At 43.3% G+C, this 16,940-nt stretch overlaps 1 protein-coding gene across 2 annotated transcripts in view; it reads left to right on the top strand.

Annotated features, from left to right (window-relative positions):
• ATP1B3 (ATPase Na+/K+ transporting subunit beta 3) overlaps window positions 1-16,940 on the top strand; it is a 78,447-nt gene that overhangs the window by 30,120 nt on the left and 31,387 nt on the right. For both annotated transcript variants that reach the window (XM_032765673.2, XM_032765674.2), the window contains one exon: window positions 7,243-7,350. In XM_032765673.2, coding sequence (XP_032621564.1) covers window positions 7,243-7,350 — 108 coding nt within the window. The remainder of the gene's footprint in view (window positions 1-7,242; window positions 7,351-16,940) is intronic.

Genomic DNA, 16,940 nt, shown 5'->3' with positions numbered 1-16,940 from the left:
AATTATTGCCTGATGAGAAAATTAAATCAAATATTAAGTCTTTTCATCTTGGGTGCTAGATCTCAGTTGGGGATACTATTTTGTGTGTCTCCATTTTTTTTGTGTGATGGAGGTTGTGTTTTCTTTTTCTTTTTTTTCTTTAAGTAGTTAAAATTTAATTTGGAACTATATTTGGCAGCTCTGATTTGATCAAAGTTTAGGAACTCCTAGTTGCTTTCAAATTTTGCAATAAAATTCTTCATTTCTGGATCTTATTTTGAGGCAAACATATTCTTTGTGTAGATTTGAAAAAGGAAAGGGCAAAGTTCTGACTTAAAGTTGTCCACTGAGTTTCTATTTTAATTAGGGAGTGGCTAGTACTCTACAAAAACTGAAGTAGACAATAAATGGTTACATTTTAGGCATATAGGGTCTCTGTACTGGCCTGAAAATTTACCATTGATTGCTTTGTTACCGACCTTAATGTTGAGCCTATGAAATTATTTTGCAATGTTTTTCTGTGTAATGGTATAGAGTGGTACAAGGGTATACATTTTGCCCAACCTCTCATTGATTTAAGGGAGGTAGATTCTTAACAAAATATTTATATTCTATTTAAGTTCCAAGTAATAACTCAGTTTCCCCAGGAAGATGGCCTGGTATTGTATACTGTAACAGTTCTAGAGAGAGAGCCATTATAGCTTCTAGATACTATTTTCAAAGAGTATATGTATTTTTTTTTGACTGCCTGAAGATTTGATACTTGCTTTGGATGTTGCAGGGAATCAAATATGCTTAGAGATCAAATAACTTATGATTCTTCTTCGAGTGCTTGCTCATATCCATTCCAAGTAGGTGTGCGCGCGCCGCGTGCACGTTCATCAGAAGAATTTTCCCCTAGCAACACCCGGTGGGTCGGCAGGCGCCCCCTGGCGTGGCGCCATTGCGGCACCGCATATATACCCCTGCCGACCCGCCCGCTCCTCAGTTCCTTCTTGCCGGCTACTCCGACAGTGGGGAAGGAGGGCGGGTGTGGAATGGATATGAGCAACACATCTCGAAGAACAACAGTTACAAAGGTGAGTAACCGTCTTTTCGGGCTGTTGATTAATCGCAGTTAACTCACACGATTAACTCAAAAAATTAATCACAATTATTGTGATCGCACTGTTAAACAATAGAATAGCAATTAACATTTATTAAATACTTTGGGATTTTTTTTACCTTTTCAAATATATCTGTTTCAGTTACAACACAGAATACAAACTGTACAATGATCACTTTATATTTTTTATTACAAATATTTGCACTATAAAAAGAATAACAGAAGAAATAGTATTTTTCAGTTCATCTCATACCTGTATTGTAGTGCAATCTCTTTATTATGAAAGTGCAACTTACAAATGTAGATTTTTTTTTTTGATACAGAGCTGTACTCAAAACCAAAACTATGTAAAACTTTAGAGCCTGCAAGTCCCACATAGTCCTACTTCTTGTTCAGCCACTTCTTGTTTGCTAAGAGAAACAAGTTTGTTTAGAAGATAATGGTGCTCACTTCTTAGTTACATTGTCAGCGGAAAGTGAGAACAGACATTTGTATGGCACTTTTATGCCTGATATCACAAGGTATTTACGTTGCAGATGTGCTAAAGATTCAGATTCCTCTTCGTGCTTCGGCCATCGTTCTAGAGGACATTCTTCCATTCTGATGACACTCTTTAAAAAAAATAATGCGTGACTGAACTCTCTAGGGGGGAGAATCATATGTCTCCTGCTCTGTTTTACCCACATTCTGCCATGTATTTCATATTATAGCAGTCTCGAATGATGACGCAGCATATATTATTCGTTTTAAGAATGCTGTCAATGCAAATTTGACAAACTGCAAAGAAGATAGCTATAGCATTCCACCCAAGTGCCTTCAAAAATCTGAGAGGAATGAAGTGTGGAGCATGCTTTCAGAAGTCTTAAAAGAGCAGCACTCCAATGCGGAAACTACAGAACCCAAACCACCAAAAAAGAAAACTAACCTTCTGCTGGTGGTATCCGACTCCAATGATGAAAATGAACATGCGTCATTCTGTACTGCTTTGGGTAGTTAACAAGCAGAACCCATCATCAGCATGGAAGCATGTCCTCTGGAATGGTGGTTGAAGCATGAAGGGAGATATGAATCTTTTGGGCATCTAGCATGTAAATATCTTGCGACACCGGCTACAACAGTGCCATGCAAACGCCTGTTCTCAATTTCAGGTGATGTAAAAAAGAAACATGCAGCATTATCTTCTGCAAATGTAGACAAACATTTGAGCGATTGGCTAAACAGTAGGACTAATAGGACTGATTGGACTTGCAGGCTCTAAAGTTTTACATTGTTTTATTTTTGAATGCAGGGGTTTTTTGTACATAATTCTACATTTCAACTTTCATGATAGAGATTGCAGTACAGTACTTATATTAGGTGAATTGAAAAATACTATTTCTTTTGTGTTTTACAGTGCAAATATTTGTAATAAAAATAAATATAAAATGAGCACGGTACACTTGTATTCTGTGTTGTAATTGAAATCAATATATTTGAAAATATAGGAAACATCCAAAAATATTTAAATAAATAGTATTCTAATATTGTTTAAGTGTGCGATTATTCGTGATTAATTTTTTTAATCACTTGACAGCCCTACTTAGGCTGAATAGTTTTTTTTTGTTTGTTTGTTTTTAAATTGCCCCTTTGAGAGAAGGTGAGCTCTTGCATAAGTAATCCGGATACCTCTCTTTGAAAGATTGAGGGTTGGATTTTCAAAGGTGCTGCGCATTGTCCTAACTGTCCCATTGACTGAAATGGGAATAGTTGTTATAATCACAGTTTTACCTGGAACACAGAGCCAGCCAGTGTGTGACTTCTGGATTCTAGACATGGGCCCATATGATGGCACAAAATATAGATATGTATTTGAACATTCCAGAGTTTGGGGAAGGAGGTTGGACTACCTGTAGTCAGTACCACCATCTTCTGAATTTGAGTGAAGTATTAAAAGTTTGGAAACAAGTTCATCCAGTTCAGGTTTAATCAATTTTTGCCTTAATTTATGAATTCTCAGGCAATCGTTGTCACTTATGGTTTCTGATCATATATTTGACAGATAATAAACAGATAACACAGAACAGGTAGGAGCCCCAGTTACTGAGTTCTGGACTACCGGGAAGCTCTCCCACGCTTCATGATGGTCATCTCAGTCTCTGGTGCAGTATTCTCTGATTTGGGCCCTGTTCACTTGGTTTCTTATGCCTTCCGACAAAACATATTAAGGAGCTTTCTTCCAATAAAAATTAAGGATTAAGTTTCCTATAACCTGTGCAATATGCGTTCCCAAGGTTCAATTTACATAGTATTTGCTATCCACACTGTTTTCATATCATCATGTCTTTGCAACCTTACTCCTGTTTTTCTTTTTTGGCATGATGTTTTGTATATTTTATTACTGAATAACTTCCTCTTATCTAAGCCCGCCAACACAATACAATCCCTGAGCAAAAACTTTGCCATTGTCCTGTCAGTAATTTTGCTTGTGTTTTTTTTCAGGGCCTTCGTATTTAGTTGTTCTCAGCAGGGTTCTCTAAGCTTTAAAACCATAGAATGTTCCAGTGTATAAAATAGTTAAAATAAATAAAAAAAAATCCTGAAACTTCACCAAAAAAGAAACTTCTGACCTCCTTCGCTAGATCCTTTACTATATAATCAGTTCCATGCTCTGATGAAGTTGCACAGTGGCTCTGACAATCCCAGTATCATGTAGGCCAGGGGTCGGCAACCGGTGGCATGCGGCTCACCAGGGTAAGGACCCTGGTAGGCTGGGCCAGTGTGTTTACTGCCATGTCCGCAGGTTCGGCTGATCAACCCCCCCCCCCCAGTGGCCACGGTTCGCTGCTCCAGGCCAATGGGGGCGATGGGGAAGCGGCGGCCAGCACATCCCTTGGCCCTCGCCGCTTCCTGCAGCCCCCATTGGCCTGGAGCGGTGAACCACGGCCACTGGGTAAGTAAACAAACTGGCCTGGCTCGCCAGGGTAGTTGGCCTGGCGAGCTGTGCGCCACAGGTTACCGACCCCTGATGTAGGCTGTGAATTGCTTGGGGGTGATGTGAAGGAAGGTAGATTTAAAAGTGGTTGTACACCATGCCTTTTGCAATGTCTCTTTTAAGATTAAGCATCAAAGAGGTAGCCGTGTTAGTCTGGATCTGTAAAAGCAGCAGAGTCCTGTGACACCTTACAGACTAACAGACATATTGGAGTATGAGCTTTCGTGGGTGAATACATCTGACAAAATGTTTAATCATTTAAACAATTAACTTTTAAAATGATATTTACATCCTTAGTCTTGACAGAATCCAGTCACGTTCTCAAGCTCTGGGTTTCCTAGCATGCCCTTGGGGTGCAGATATAGCAACCCTTTCTAAGATACAGGACTCCATTCTGAAACCAATGCTAGTTCTCTGCATGCCTCCCCAGTTTCAGTTGCATAGCTCGCAGAGTTCCTCTGATACAGTGGATCCTCTGGATTACTGTCTCACCCTTCGGACACTATGGGTATGGCTACACTTGCACGTGTACAGCGCTGCTGCGGGAGTACTCCCGCGGCAGCGCTTTGAAGTGTGAGTGTGGTCGCAGCACCAGCGCTGGGAGAGAGTGCTCCCAGCACTGGGGCACTGTTTACACTGGCGCTTTACAGCACTGTAACTTGCTGCACTCAGGGGTTTTTCACATCCCTGAGCGAGAAAGTTGCAGCACTGTAAAGTGCCAGTGTAGCCAAGGCCTCAGTGGGAGTTAAAGCAAGTATCACAGACTTTATAAAGGAATTTCTAAGCCAGTCACACACTTTACTCACAGACAAAGCATAGAAGAGAGACAGATCTATGAGAAAACAACCAAAATTTATACACAGAGCCATTTGAGTTTGGTCAGTCCTTCCAGGGTGCCTATGCTCTCCTCTGCTCTTTCTCCATCTTTCCACCTTGTACTGGTTTTTTTTTTCTTAAAATGTCTAGTTTGAAAATTGAGAGAGCCTCCTTTGTGTAAAGTTCCAAGTGCCCTCTGTCAGGTGACTGCTCCCCTTGGCCCCCTCCCCCCATGGTTTCAAGTTCCTGTCAGGTTACACATTGCTTAGTTACAGCCCCATCTGGGATAACTGGTGGTTCTGGGGTGCAGTTAGCTTATTGTCCTAGGGAGTGTCCTTTTGAATAGAATGCCCTCCAGGTTAATGACTCTTGATTGCTCTCCATTGTTAGCCCTCTGCTGACACCTCATGGAATCCCACTTCAGTATGGAGGTTAAAAGGCAACAGTGAAGGTACAGTGCAGTTTATGGTCAAAATGGCATTCATCATGCAAAATGGGGTTTGTAGTGTCATGTATCAGACTGTCATACTGGCATTTAGATAAGACTTGCCCTGGGAAATAGTTAACTAACTGCTGCTGGAGTGAGAGGGAGAACCTGTGCTTTTGTGAACCCCACAGAAAAGGTGAATGAGTCAAGAAGTGCATTTTTAAAAGGCATATATAAAATGTTAGCCTCTGGAACTCATTCCTTCTCCAAAAACTTCTAATTTGTCTAAACTGTTTCCCTATTGTTTATAAAAATAATAATAATAAAAAAACTGCACCATTTTCTGTGTCTTCACGTAGGGCTTGCAGTGGATCACTGATTTGGTCTATGTAGTTGTACTTTCCATATGCTTTCTGATAAGTTTTTTTTTATATATAATACATTTATTATTTAATGTATAAAGTGACCTACAGAGAGGGGAAAACTGATTTTGTTACTTGCTTTTCCTTTTTATGATATATAAAGAAGGCCTGAGAAGTGCCTCCACCCCACCCTTTTTGGGGGAGGGAGGGAGGGAAAAAATCTTGTTTAATATTTCAGCTTAGAAATATCAAGAATGTTGTGTGTCTAGTCTTCCTGGGTTTACCAAAAAATGTGTGGTGGCCTTTTTCAGATTTTAATTGAAGAGTGGAGCAGGTAGATATTACACCCTTAACTAAAAAAAACAAAAAATTCTACAAGATTTTTCTTTTCTAGTTATATAGGTTAACAAATCGTTTTAAACTATGCAAATAAAAATTGTATCCTCAGTAGATCAAGTTTTGTTTCTTCAGTGTTTGCTATCTCATTCTGCTAGTTTTGCTGCTGCCTATAGTTTTCAAAGGTAGACATAGGGCTTGGCTACACTCACACTTTACAGCACTGCAACTTTCACACTCAGGGGTGTGAAAAAACACCCCCCTGAGTGCTGCAAGATGCAGCGCTGTAAAGCCTCAGTGTAATCAGGGTGGCACCGCTGGGAGCACGGCTCCCAGCACTGCACGCTACACCCGTAAAGGATGTGGTTTACGTGCTCTGACCACACTCACATTTCAAAGCGCTGCCGCGGCAGCACTCCCGCAGCGCTGCTGTGGCAGCGCTTTGAAATTCCAAGTGTAGCCATATCCATAATCTGAACTTCTGGTGTGTGGGGAAGAAGGGTGAAAAGAACAATCAATGTGGTTTTGTTTTTGGCTAGAGGATCTCTCAGGCCATCTGTTTACATTATAAAGTTTTTTGTTTGTTTTTTAAGGTGCAAGTCCTCTTTTATTCTCTGTGGGTCACCCTGAAATTAAAATTATAATAGCGTCCAGTTTTACTATGTAAGGCATGTTTGGCTTTATAAACCACTTTAAAATTAGTAGGTTTCAAAAGTATGCACAGGAGATACAAAGGTATCTCCATTATGTAACAAATTTATAATGAAACTAAGAGTATGTAAAAATACCGAGTGTAAACTGAAGGTATGGAAGCTGTCCATTGGACTGTCTTACTCAGCACTAGTCTAAAAATTAAAATGTTCTTTTTAAAGAAAGAAGCCTTGGTATAATGCTGTTGAATATGGAAAGTACAAAGTAAAACTGTAATCAATAAAATACTTTAGCTAATCACCTGCAGTTTTAAGTTTTCTATTCTCAATCATTTGGGTTTTGATTATTATGAATTCTAATTATTATAGCTTGCACTTAAATTGTAACTTTATTTAGACTGTAATTTAGATTTTGGTGTTGAAAATTGATTTTAAAAATCTACCCTCAAAATATGGTTGTACAGTAGAAGGATAATGCTGAAATTCCATGCTAGATAGTCTATTTACAATTTTAAAAATGTCTTTCTGAGAAATGAGGGTGGGGATGAAAAGAGTTGTTTAATATCTGACTTTTACTTTTTGTTTTTCTTTAAAAGGACTTATGATTTCACCAAAGCCAGTCACTGCGTTGGAATTTTATTTTAATAAGTCTGACTCCAAGTCATATGCAGAATATGTTTCTACCCTTAAACAATTTCTAAAGTGTAAGTAGAATGTTTTTTACATTACGAGTAGTTTAATTAAACTTAAAGTGTTTGGACAGTTTGTAGCTATAAATACATTCAGTTGATTTCCTTTAGGGAAAATTCTGTAGAATTTAACGTTTATTAACTATATCAATGGTCCCCAACCCCTGGGGTGCACCCCCGTAGGGGGGTGTGGAGAAATGTTTGGGGGGGTAGGGAGGCAGGGCCCCCCAGCTCTGCTCTCGGGCCCCAACCACAGTTCCAATTGCGGCTCCCAGGCAGTGCAGACAGGTTCCATTACAGGTAAGGAGGGAGTGACAGAACAAGTTTGTGGGGACCACTGGTCTAAATTGTATACTGATTTGTGACAGTGTTCGCTAGATTTGCTAATGTACTTTTAACTATGGCCATTCTGAACAGAGACACTTCTACAGATCAGTAAAATGTATATATTCTGCTTTTCATTCCTTAAATACACCCCTACCCCGGTATAACACTGTCCTCAGGAGCCAAAAAATCTTACATTATAGGTGAAACCGCATTATATCGAACTTGCTTTGATCCACCAGAGTGTGCAGCCCCGCCCCCCCCGAGTGCTGCTTTACTGCGTTATAGCCGAATTCGTGTTATATCAGGTTGCGTTCTATCAGGGTAGCGGTGTAAATATAACAGAATCCAGAGTTAAATGTTTGGTCAAAGTCTACCATGATTTACAGCTGTGCAACCTTCGCTGAAGTCAATAGGTAGTGTGCTTGGATAGCTGAGGAAGGAATTGAGTCCACTTGCCGCAAGCATAGTTAAGAGTGACATTAAATTGGTTCAAGAAATACATTTGCATGCAGACAATTAAATAGTATTATTTACTTTTTGTATATAATGTCATAATGGTGCATGGTATTTTACAGGTTTATAAAACATGACGAGATTAAAATTGAAGTTAGTATGTGGGAAAAGATTGTCAGACAAAGGGTAGATAAATGAATAGCAAAGTTATTTGTGTAATATGTTGGTTTCTGTTTTTATATGTTACGTAGAAAAACTAAGCTAAAATAATGTTGTTAAGGTTTTCAGGTCAAGCACTCAAAAGTTAGGAAGTGCCAGAATTAAAGTTGTTTGTACAATCTTAATTCGGCCCCTTTGTGCATAGGTACCACAATTGTCTTTAATTACATGATCACATGCTAATGTTTCCACAGGTCTCCTCATTCAGTGCACAGAATGAAAGGTGCTCAATTAATAAGGCAATTCAATATTGTGTATTCTCCTTGTTTTTCAATGTGTAGCCCATGCCTTATTTACTGCACACTAGGCAAACCCTGTTCTGAAGACTAAATTATTAATTTGCCTCAAGGCTTCTCCAGGAGCTCACCACTATAGTATGATTGTTTCTCAAACATTAGTGAATTTATTTTCACATGACTCCTGTGGGATGAGGGGATATTATTATTCCCACTGTACAGATGGGGAATGCAATGCAGAGAGATTGAAATTAAAGGTATTTACTAGTTTTGGGTGTCTGATCTGAGAAACCTAGAATCTGATTTTTCAGAGTACTTAGCTTTTATATGGTACTTCATGTATTCAAGCACAGCTTCCACTGATGTCAATTGGAGAAGAGAGTGCTCAGGACTTCCACAAATCAAATCCCAACATCTCATTACCCAGAAAATAAGGAATACAGTGAGTGACCACCTTTAAAAAGTTTGGTTTAAGCCACTTATATAGCATCACATAGGAATTCCTGTGACAGAGACAAGTATAGGATCCAGTTCTCCAGGACACCATCCTTTCCTTTCCCACAGTCCTGTGCCAGAGTCACTAACCACCTTCCAACTGCTGCAATAAATGAAGCAGGAATCCTACACTTAAGTCACCTTTACTCTACAACCTTAATTCATCCCCGAAGCAGGTCCAACCTATGCATTGAATCAGGCAGGGATCCCTGCTAACCTGTCTTTGTCTCCAGTCTTTCTCCCCAATCCCTGGCTCCTTGTTGCAGTCCCATTCTTCTTACCCAACCAATTCCACTCTCTTCGTTCCTGTCTCCTCATTTGATCTGTCACTCTCCCCAACTCAGATCTCCAGTAGTGCCCCCCCCCCCCCACATATTTCCCTGTTCTCACTGGTTCCCAGTTCTGTTATCCCTTCATGGATGCCTCATCCAATCTCATCCATTCTCTTTGCTGAGTCAGTGCCAGTTTTCCTCCCTGCATCCCAGATTCTTGTCCAGTCTGTCTTCACATGCTCCTCCCTACCCTTTTGGTTCTCAGTCCCAGTCTTCCCCTCAGATTCTCACCAGGCTTTGCCACTCTACCTCTCATTCGATTTAGATTATGCTAGTATACTAATTCAAGGTCAGTGCCTTTGGGATTTTGTTCTGAAGGAACCAGTTTTTCCAAGATCATATACATATCCAGCTATTTTGTTACCTCCATCAAAGACTACAAAGTATTTTGTGGTAAGAGATTTTCAGAGGCAAAGGTCTTTCTGGGCTTCTACCTCTTGGATGGTGGAATCTATCCTTGCAGTGGATGTCTTGTACAATGCACCTTTTTTTGTCATCTTTTTTTTTACTGAAGGCATCTCACTTCACTGATATTGGCGAAATCCCCCAGGGGTAGTATAGTGACAGTATGGGAATTGATTTCAAAGTCCCAGTGATTATTCTACAGGATTAATGGAGTGCAATATCAATGTCATGTGCCTGAATTGAACATCATCTTACTGGAGCACTGTACTCTGCAGCTGAGTAACACAGGGCCAGCCTGGCTGGTCAGTGTTTTGGGGTCAGTTTCTGGAGTACACAGTTCCTGGAGTTCACTTTTTTTGATCTGTTCTTTGAATGTCACCATTTGATCTAATGTGACCCTTGGCCTACACTGGATGTTCATAGTATTCCAATATCATTGGATGGTACAATCCTTGAGAACTAAACAAAAGTGAATTTTCAAGAGAGAATTGGTGGAAGAAATTGAAGTTTTTCTTCGGTTGTTTGCTCATATCCATTCCAGTTAGGTGTGCGTGCGCCGCGTGCACGTTCGTCGGAAGATTTTTACCCTAGCAACACTCAGTGGATCAGCAGGGCGCCCCCTTGACTGGCACCGCTGTGGTGCCGGATATATACCCCTGCCGACCCATCCGCCCCTTAGTTCCTTCTTACCGCCTGTGTCGGTCGTTGGAACAGTGGAGTGCGGCTTAGCTGATCTCCACCTCCCTAGCTATTCGCTCGTTTCTAACCATTATTGTGTATATAGTTCAATATTCTATATTTCTAGTGAGTTTTATTAGTTCTTTGTAGTAGTTATTGTATATAGTTAAGAGGGATCGGGGATTAGCCCCTTCCCCTCACCTGGTACCGGGACTCATGCCCGGTTCACCGGGCTTCAAACCGTGCTCGGCCTGTCATAGGCCGATGCCTACAGGAGACCCTCACAACTCCTGTCTCAAGTGCTTGGGCGAATCCCACCTCGCAGACAAGTGCCGCATCTGCAAGGCTTTCAAGCCCCGGACGAAAAAGGAGCCCACTCGTCCCGGGAATTTCATCTTCTTCTTCTCCGGATGAAGCAGTAGCGGGGACATCGTCATCGGGCCCGCCTCCAATTGACCTCAGGTCACACCAGGACCTCCTGTGGCGGTCCAGAATATCATCTTGCCAGTAGAGGAAGTTCTAGAGGTGGAGGACCCGGTGGTAAGTATATTGTTGGCGGAGGCACCAACCAGAGTGGCCCTGCTGTTCGTTCATTCGATCCAGGCTAAGGCAGACACCATCTGGCAATCCCCAGCATCTATCCCGCCCACAGCCAGAAGGGTCGAATGGAAATACGTGGTGCCCTCCAAAGGGTATGAATACTTATATGTGCACCCCACTCCCTGTTCATTGGTTGTACAGTCCGTCAATGAGCGGGAGCGCCACGGCCAACAAGCCCATGCACCTAAATCAGGGGAGGCTAGGTGAATGGATTTATTGGGACGGAAAATCTGTTCTGCGGGAGGCCTCCAACTCAGGGTAGCAAATCAACAAGCCCTGCTGAGTAGATACAATTACAACACCTGGGAGGCGGTAGGGAAATTCACAGAGCTGGTCCCGCAAGACTCTCGCCAGGAATTTACAACATTATTGAAGGAAGGAAAGAAAGTAGCACGGACCTCCCTACAGGCCTCGCTAGACGCCGCCGATTCGGCAGCTAGAACGGTCGCCTCTGGAATCGCCATGCGACGTATATCATGGCTGCAAGTGTCAGGCCTGCCACCTGAACTTCAGCACACTATACAAGACTTACCATTTGATGGCCAGGGCTTATTCTCACAGAAAACAGACCCTAGGCTACAGAGTCTGAAAGACAATCGCATAATTATGCGTTCGCTCGGAATGCGTACGCCACAGACTCAAAGAAGATCCTTCCGCTCCCAACCTCAGCGCCCTTACCCCCGTCTAGGCCAAGACAAGACTTTACCAGAAGGCGAGGTCGTACCAACCGCAGACGTCAGTCTGGACCTCAAGGGGGTATCAATTCTGGTCCCACCAAGCCAACAGCAGGACCCAAATCAAACTTTTGAGAGTGCGCCCGAGAGCAGTGTACCAATTGTGTCCCAGGATCCTTTTCAGTTTTACAACCGCCTTTCCCCGTTCCTCCCTGCATGGTCCCGATTAACCTCGGATCTTTGGGTCCTACGCACAGTGGAGTTTGGATACCATCTTCAGTTTATTTCACCCCCTCCCTCTCAACCCCCCTCCTCGTCCCTCTTCAGGGACCCCTCTCATGAGCAACTCCTCCTGCAAGAGGTTCGGAGGCTCCTTACAATGGGAGCTATAGAGGAGGTACCGAAGGAATTAAGGGGTAAGGGGTTTTATTCCTGATATTTTCTAATCCCCAAGGCGAAATGGGGGCCTCCGGCCTATCCTAGACCTGCGACGACTGAACAAATTCATGAAAAAGTTCAAGTTCCGCATGATATCCCTGGGGACCATCATCCCTTCCCTGGATCCCGGAGATTGGTATGCCGTTCTCGATGTAAAGGATGCATATTTCCACAGATAGTATCTACACTTTGTGGTGAATCATCAACACTATCAATTTACGGTCCTTCCCTTTGGACTTTCCGCAGCCCCTCGGGTATTCACGAAGTGTATGGCGGTAGTCGCCGCTTCCCTCCATCGTTGTCGAATACATGTCTTCCCATACCTCGACGATTGGCTTATTCGAGGGACCACCGAGGCACAAGTCACCAGTCATGTGAGCATCATCAAGAACCTATTCACACATCTAGGCCTGATATTCAATTTGGAAAAATCTACTCTAGTGCCTACGCAAAGGATAGAGTTCATCAGGGCCACTCTGGACTCCAATCTTGCAACGGCCAGTTTGCCTCTACCTCGTTTTCAGGCAATAGTCTCGCTTATACAAAGACTTTAAAGTTTCCCGACAACCTCAGCTCACACCTGCCTTGGTCTCCTCGGCACATGGTTGCATGCACATTCATGACAAAGCACGCCAGACTGCGCGTGCGTCCCTTTCAGACTTGGCTCACCTCAGCCTACCGTCCAGGCAGAGACACCATAGATATTGTACTCACAATTGCACCGAGCATCCTCGGCTCCCTCGACTGGTGGCTGACGCCATCCCTAGTGTGTGCAGGTCTGCCCTTCCATCCACCACAGCATTCCGCATCCCTAACAACGGACTTGTCATCTCTTGGCTGGGGTGCTCACCTAGGGCACCTTCGCACTCAAGGTCTTTGGTCATCTCGGGAGTTGGCGTTACACAGAAATGTCAGAAATGAGAGCAGTCCGACTGGCATGCGAAGCGTTCCAGCGCCATCTACAGGGTCGTTGTGTTGCAGTGTTCACAGACAACACAACGGCCATGTATTACATAAACAAGCAGGGAGGGACACGATCTTCCCCCCTTTGTCAGGAGGCGATGCAACTATGGGACTTTTGCATAGCCCACTCAATAGACCTGGTAGCGTCTTTTCTCCCAGGAGTCCGGAACACTGGCAGATGAACTGAGCAGATCCTTTCTTTCTCACAAGGACATTCTCCATTCTGTCTTCCAGAAGTAGGGGTTTCCCCACATAGACCTCTTTGCCTCCCGGGAGAACAGGAAATGCTAGGTTTTCTGCTCCCTGCAAGGTCGCTCCCCGGGCTCCCTCTCGGACACATTCCTAATTCTGTGGAAGGGACACACATTTTATGCCTTTCCTCTCGTCCACAGAGTGCTACTCAAGCTCCGCAGGGACAGAGCCCATCTAATCCTGGTCGCTCCGGCATGGCCGAGACAGCATTGGTACACCCTGTTGCTTGACCTCTCTGTGGCAGACCCAATCCCCTTGCCACTATGCCCAGACCTCATAACACAGGACTTCGGCAGGCTTCACCATCCGGACCTGCAGCCCCTTCATCTGATAGCATAGCTGCTGTCTGGTTGAGCCAATCTGAGTTGCGTTGTTCCACCTCAGTACAACAGGTGCTGCTGGGAAGCAGAAAGTCTTCCACGCAAACGACATATCTCGCCAAGTGGAAGCGCTCCTCCCACTGGTGCGCTCAGGGTAACTCTATCCCCAAAGGTGTATCAGTCCCCATTATCTTGGACTATTTATGGTCCCTCAAGGAGCAGCGCCTGGCAATCTCTTCTATAAGGGTGTATCTTGTAGCTATTTCCGCCTTCCACCCTGGGGAAACTGGCAGTTCAATCTTTTCTTACTCCATAGTTTCCAGATTCCTCAAAGGCTTGGAGCGGCTGTACCCTCAGGTCAAGCGCCCGACCCCTACCTGGGATCTAAACCTGGTGTTGGCTAGACTTATGGATCCCCCATTTGAGCCTTTAGCCACATGCTCGCTGCTGTACCTTTCCTAGAAGACAGCCTTCCTCATCGCTATCACCTTGGCTAGACGAGTCTCGGAACTCCGAGCTTTGACTGCGGATCCCCCGTATACAGTATTCTGCAAGGACAAGATACAGCTGCGACCTCACCTGGCATTCCTTCCTAAAGTGGTCTCTGCCTTCCACATTAATCAAGACATCTTTCTGCCAGTCTTTTTCCCGAAGCCACACTCATTGCGTCAGGAACAAAGGCTACATACCTAGGAAGTCCGCAGGGCTCTCGCCTTTTATATCAAGAGGACCAAACCCTTCCGACGCTCGCCTCAGCTCTTTGTAGCTGTCGCAGAGCGCATGAAGGGCATGCCTGTCTCTTCCCAACGAATTTCATCTTGAGTGACATCCTGTATCCGGACATGCTATGACTTGGCTCGCATTCCCACTGGCCATCTCACCGGCAGTTCTACGTGGGCTCAAGCCTCATCTGCTGCTTTCCTGGCCCATGTTCCTATCCAGGAAATATGTCGCGCGGCTACCTGGTCTTCCATCCACACCTTTGCATCACACTACGCACTGGTCCAGGAGTCCAGAGACGATGCTGCCTTTGGCTCTGCAGTCTTACATTCCGCAACATCTCACTCCAACCCCACCGCCTAGGTAAGACTTGGGAATCACCTAACTGGAAAGGATATGAGCAAGCACTCGAAGAAGAAAAGACGATTACTCATCTTTGTAACTGTTTTTCTTTGAGATGTGTTGCTCATATCCATTCCAAATCCGTCCTCCTTCCCCACTGTCGGAGTAGCCGGCAAGAAGGAACTGAGGGGCGGATGGGTCGGCAGGGGTATATATCCGGCACCATAGCGGCGCCACTCCCAGGGGGCGCCCAGCCGACCCACCGAGTGTTGCTAGGGTAAAAATCTTCCGACGAACGTGCACGCGGCATGCGCACACCCAACTGGAATGGATATGAGCAACACATCTCGAAGAACAACAGTTACAAAGGTGAGTAACCATCTTTTATATGGTACATGAGGAGATTGTGCTGGCCTGGGGCTATGTAGGAAAGAGTTAAGATTTTTGTAGGAGGAGGTCATATGGGAGTATCAAGGTTTACTGAGTTGGAATAACATAGTAGAAGTATGAGAAAAAACGTTTAATCTCATAGTTAACATGTAGCATACTATACGCCTGTAGATAATTTGATTCAAACAATTTAATTTCACTTTCGTGTTCTGTTTAACTCTATATAACGAGACCCTGCTGGCTAGTAGAGGTATATATCTTTTATTTTGTCTAGTGACTATTTATTCTTATTAACACTGTCACCTGCTTCTATGAAGCAGCCGATCTTGTAAAGTTAGGGAAATTAAAACTTTTTCACCATTTTGCTTAAGAAATGTTTAACCTTTTAAAGATATTTTTAGAAGTATATTCAAAAAAGTTGACATACTCCTGCATTTTGCTGTAACATCTGCCCCCAGCAAGCCAGAGTATTTTACTACCAATGTACTGCTTACTTTGGTGGGGTTTTAGGTGAACTTGAGACAAGTGACTGATCAGCAACCCTATTGTCTTAAGTTCTCTACTTACCCATTTACACTGCTGCCACCTGTGCTACAGTTGTTAAGCTGCCCCTCTGCTATCCTCCCAGTCTGCCTGAATCCTGTCCTAGAGGGAGTATTTACAGGGTGAAAAAGTTGTGCATTCTTCTCATTGAATCCTTTGTTGTGCTGAGACTACCAACAAGAATGCCATTTGAGATGGTGACATTTGAATTTGTCATCCTAGTTGTGTACTTGAATACTCTCAATTTAAATAAAAAACGATTGTACAGCGTCTCAGCTTGAATATGCACACTGCCATAGAACTGTTTGATTTAAAGAGCTGTTTCTGTGGTAATGGTGAAGAATATATATCTTCAAAGACTGATACTTGCTGGTAGCTGTGCTAGGGTTTCCAAAACTCATAGCATCTAAATTTAAAAAAACAACAACAAAACTCCCTGTTTTTTCAGTTTACTTTGAACATTTGCTTTTTATGGTTTTAGCAATAAATGCAGCTGTGATCAAATTTGTGACAAAATTGGACAAATAGCTAACAGGAAGAGAACCAAATCCAATTTAGTGACCTATAGCTGGGGTTCTCAATATCTTAAAATGCAATCCACATCTTGACAATTGCCTAGGGACCAAGGATCTTTAATAGCACCTCTTTGGAATCTAGTATATGAACTCTCTAATGGATCACACCACCTTATCCTTATGAGCCCTGTAGCCTTTTGGAGCAATGTGAGCTCAGCAATCAGGGTCCCAGAAGAGTAGGAGTTTCTCTAAGAAAGCAGAGTAAAGGCCCCTTCCTGCCAGATCTTTGTTACAAAATATGATTTCTTGCCCCTTCTGAGAAGGCTAGATATTCATGTGTACCTCTGTCTTGATTGCTGGCTAAGCAGAGGACCAATCATCTTAAAGGATACACTCAGCACTCAAAAGTCAAGACAGTCTGACAGCTGTTCTAGATTTTGAGCTTAAGTATTCACACAAAGTCCACTTCCACAGTGATACAGGTGTTGGAGTTCATATGTACAACTCTGAACTCTAGATTTAATGATTGTACATCTTCCATAAGAACAATTTCGTAATAAGTTTTTAAAATTATTCTTAAGCTTGGGTCAAGACCTCCAAATGACTGCAAGACATTCTGCCTTAGACTGTTGGGCCTCGTGGCCTCTTGCACAGGGTAACTCTACCAGACAGAACCTTGAATGAAAAGAGATAAATGCTGGTT

Source organism: Chelonoidis abingdonii, chromosome 8 (genome assembly GCF_003597395.2).
Source record: "Chelonoidis abingdonii isolate Lonesome George chromosome 8, CheloAbing_2.0, whole genome shotgun sequence".
In the NCBI taxonomy this organism is placed as follows: domain Eukaryota; kingdom Metazoa; phylum Chordata; order Testudines; family Testudinidae; genus Chelonoidis; species Chelonoidis abingdonii.
The sequence above is the reverse complement of the archived record's forward strand: the minus strand, read 5'-3'. Positions and strand labels throughout refer to the sequence as shown.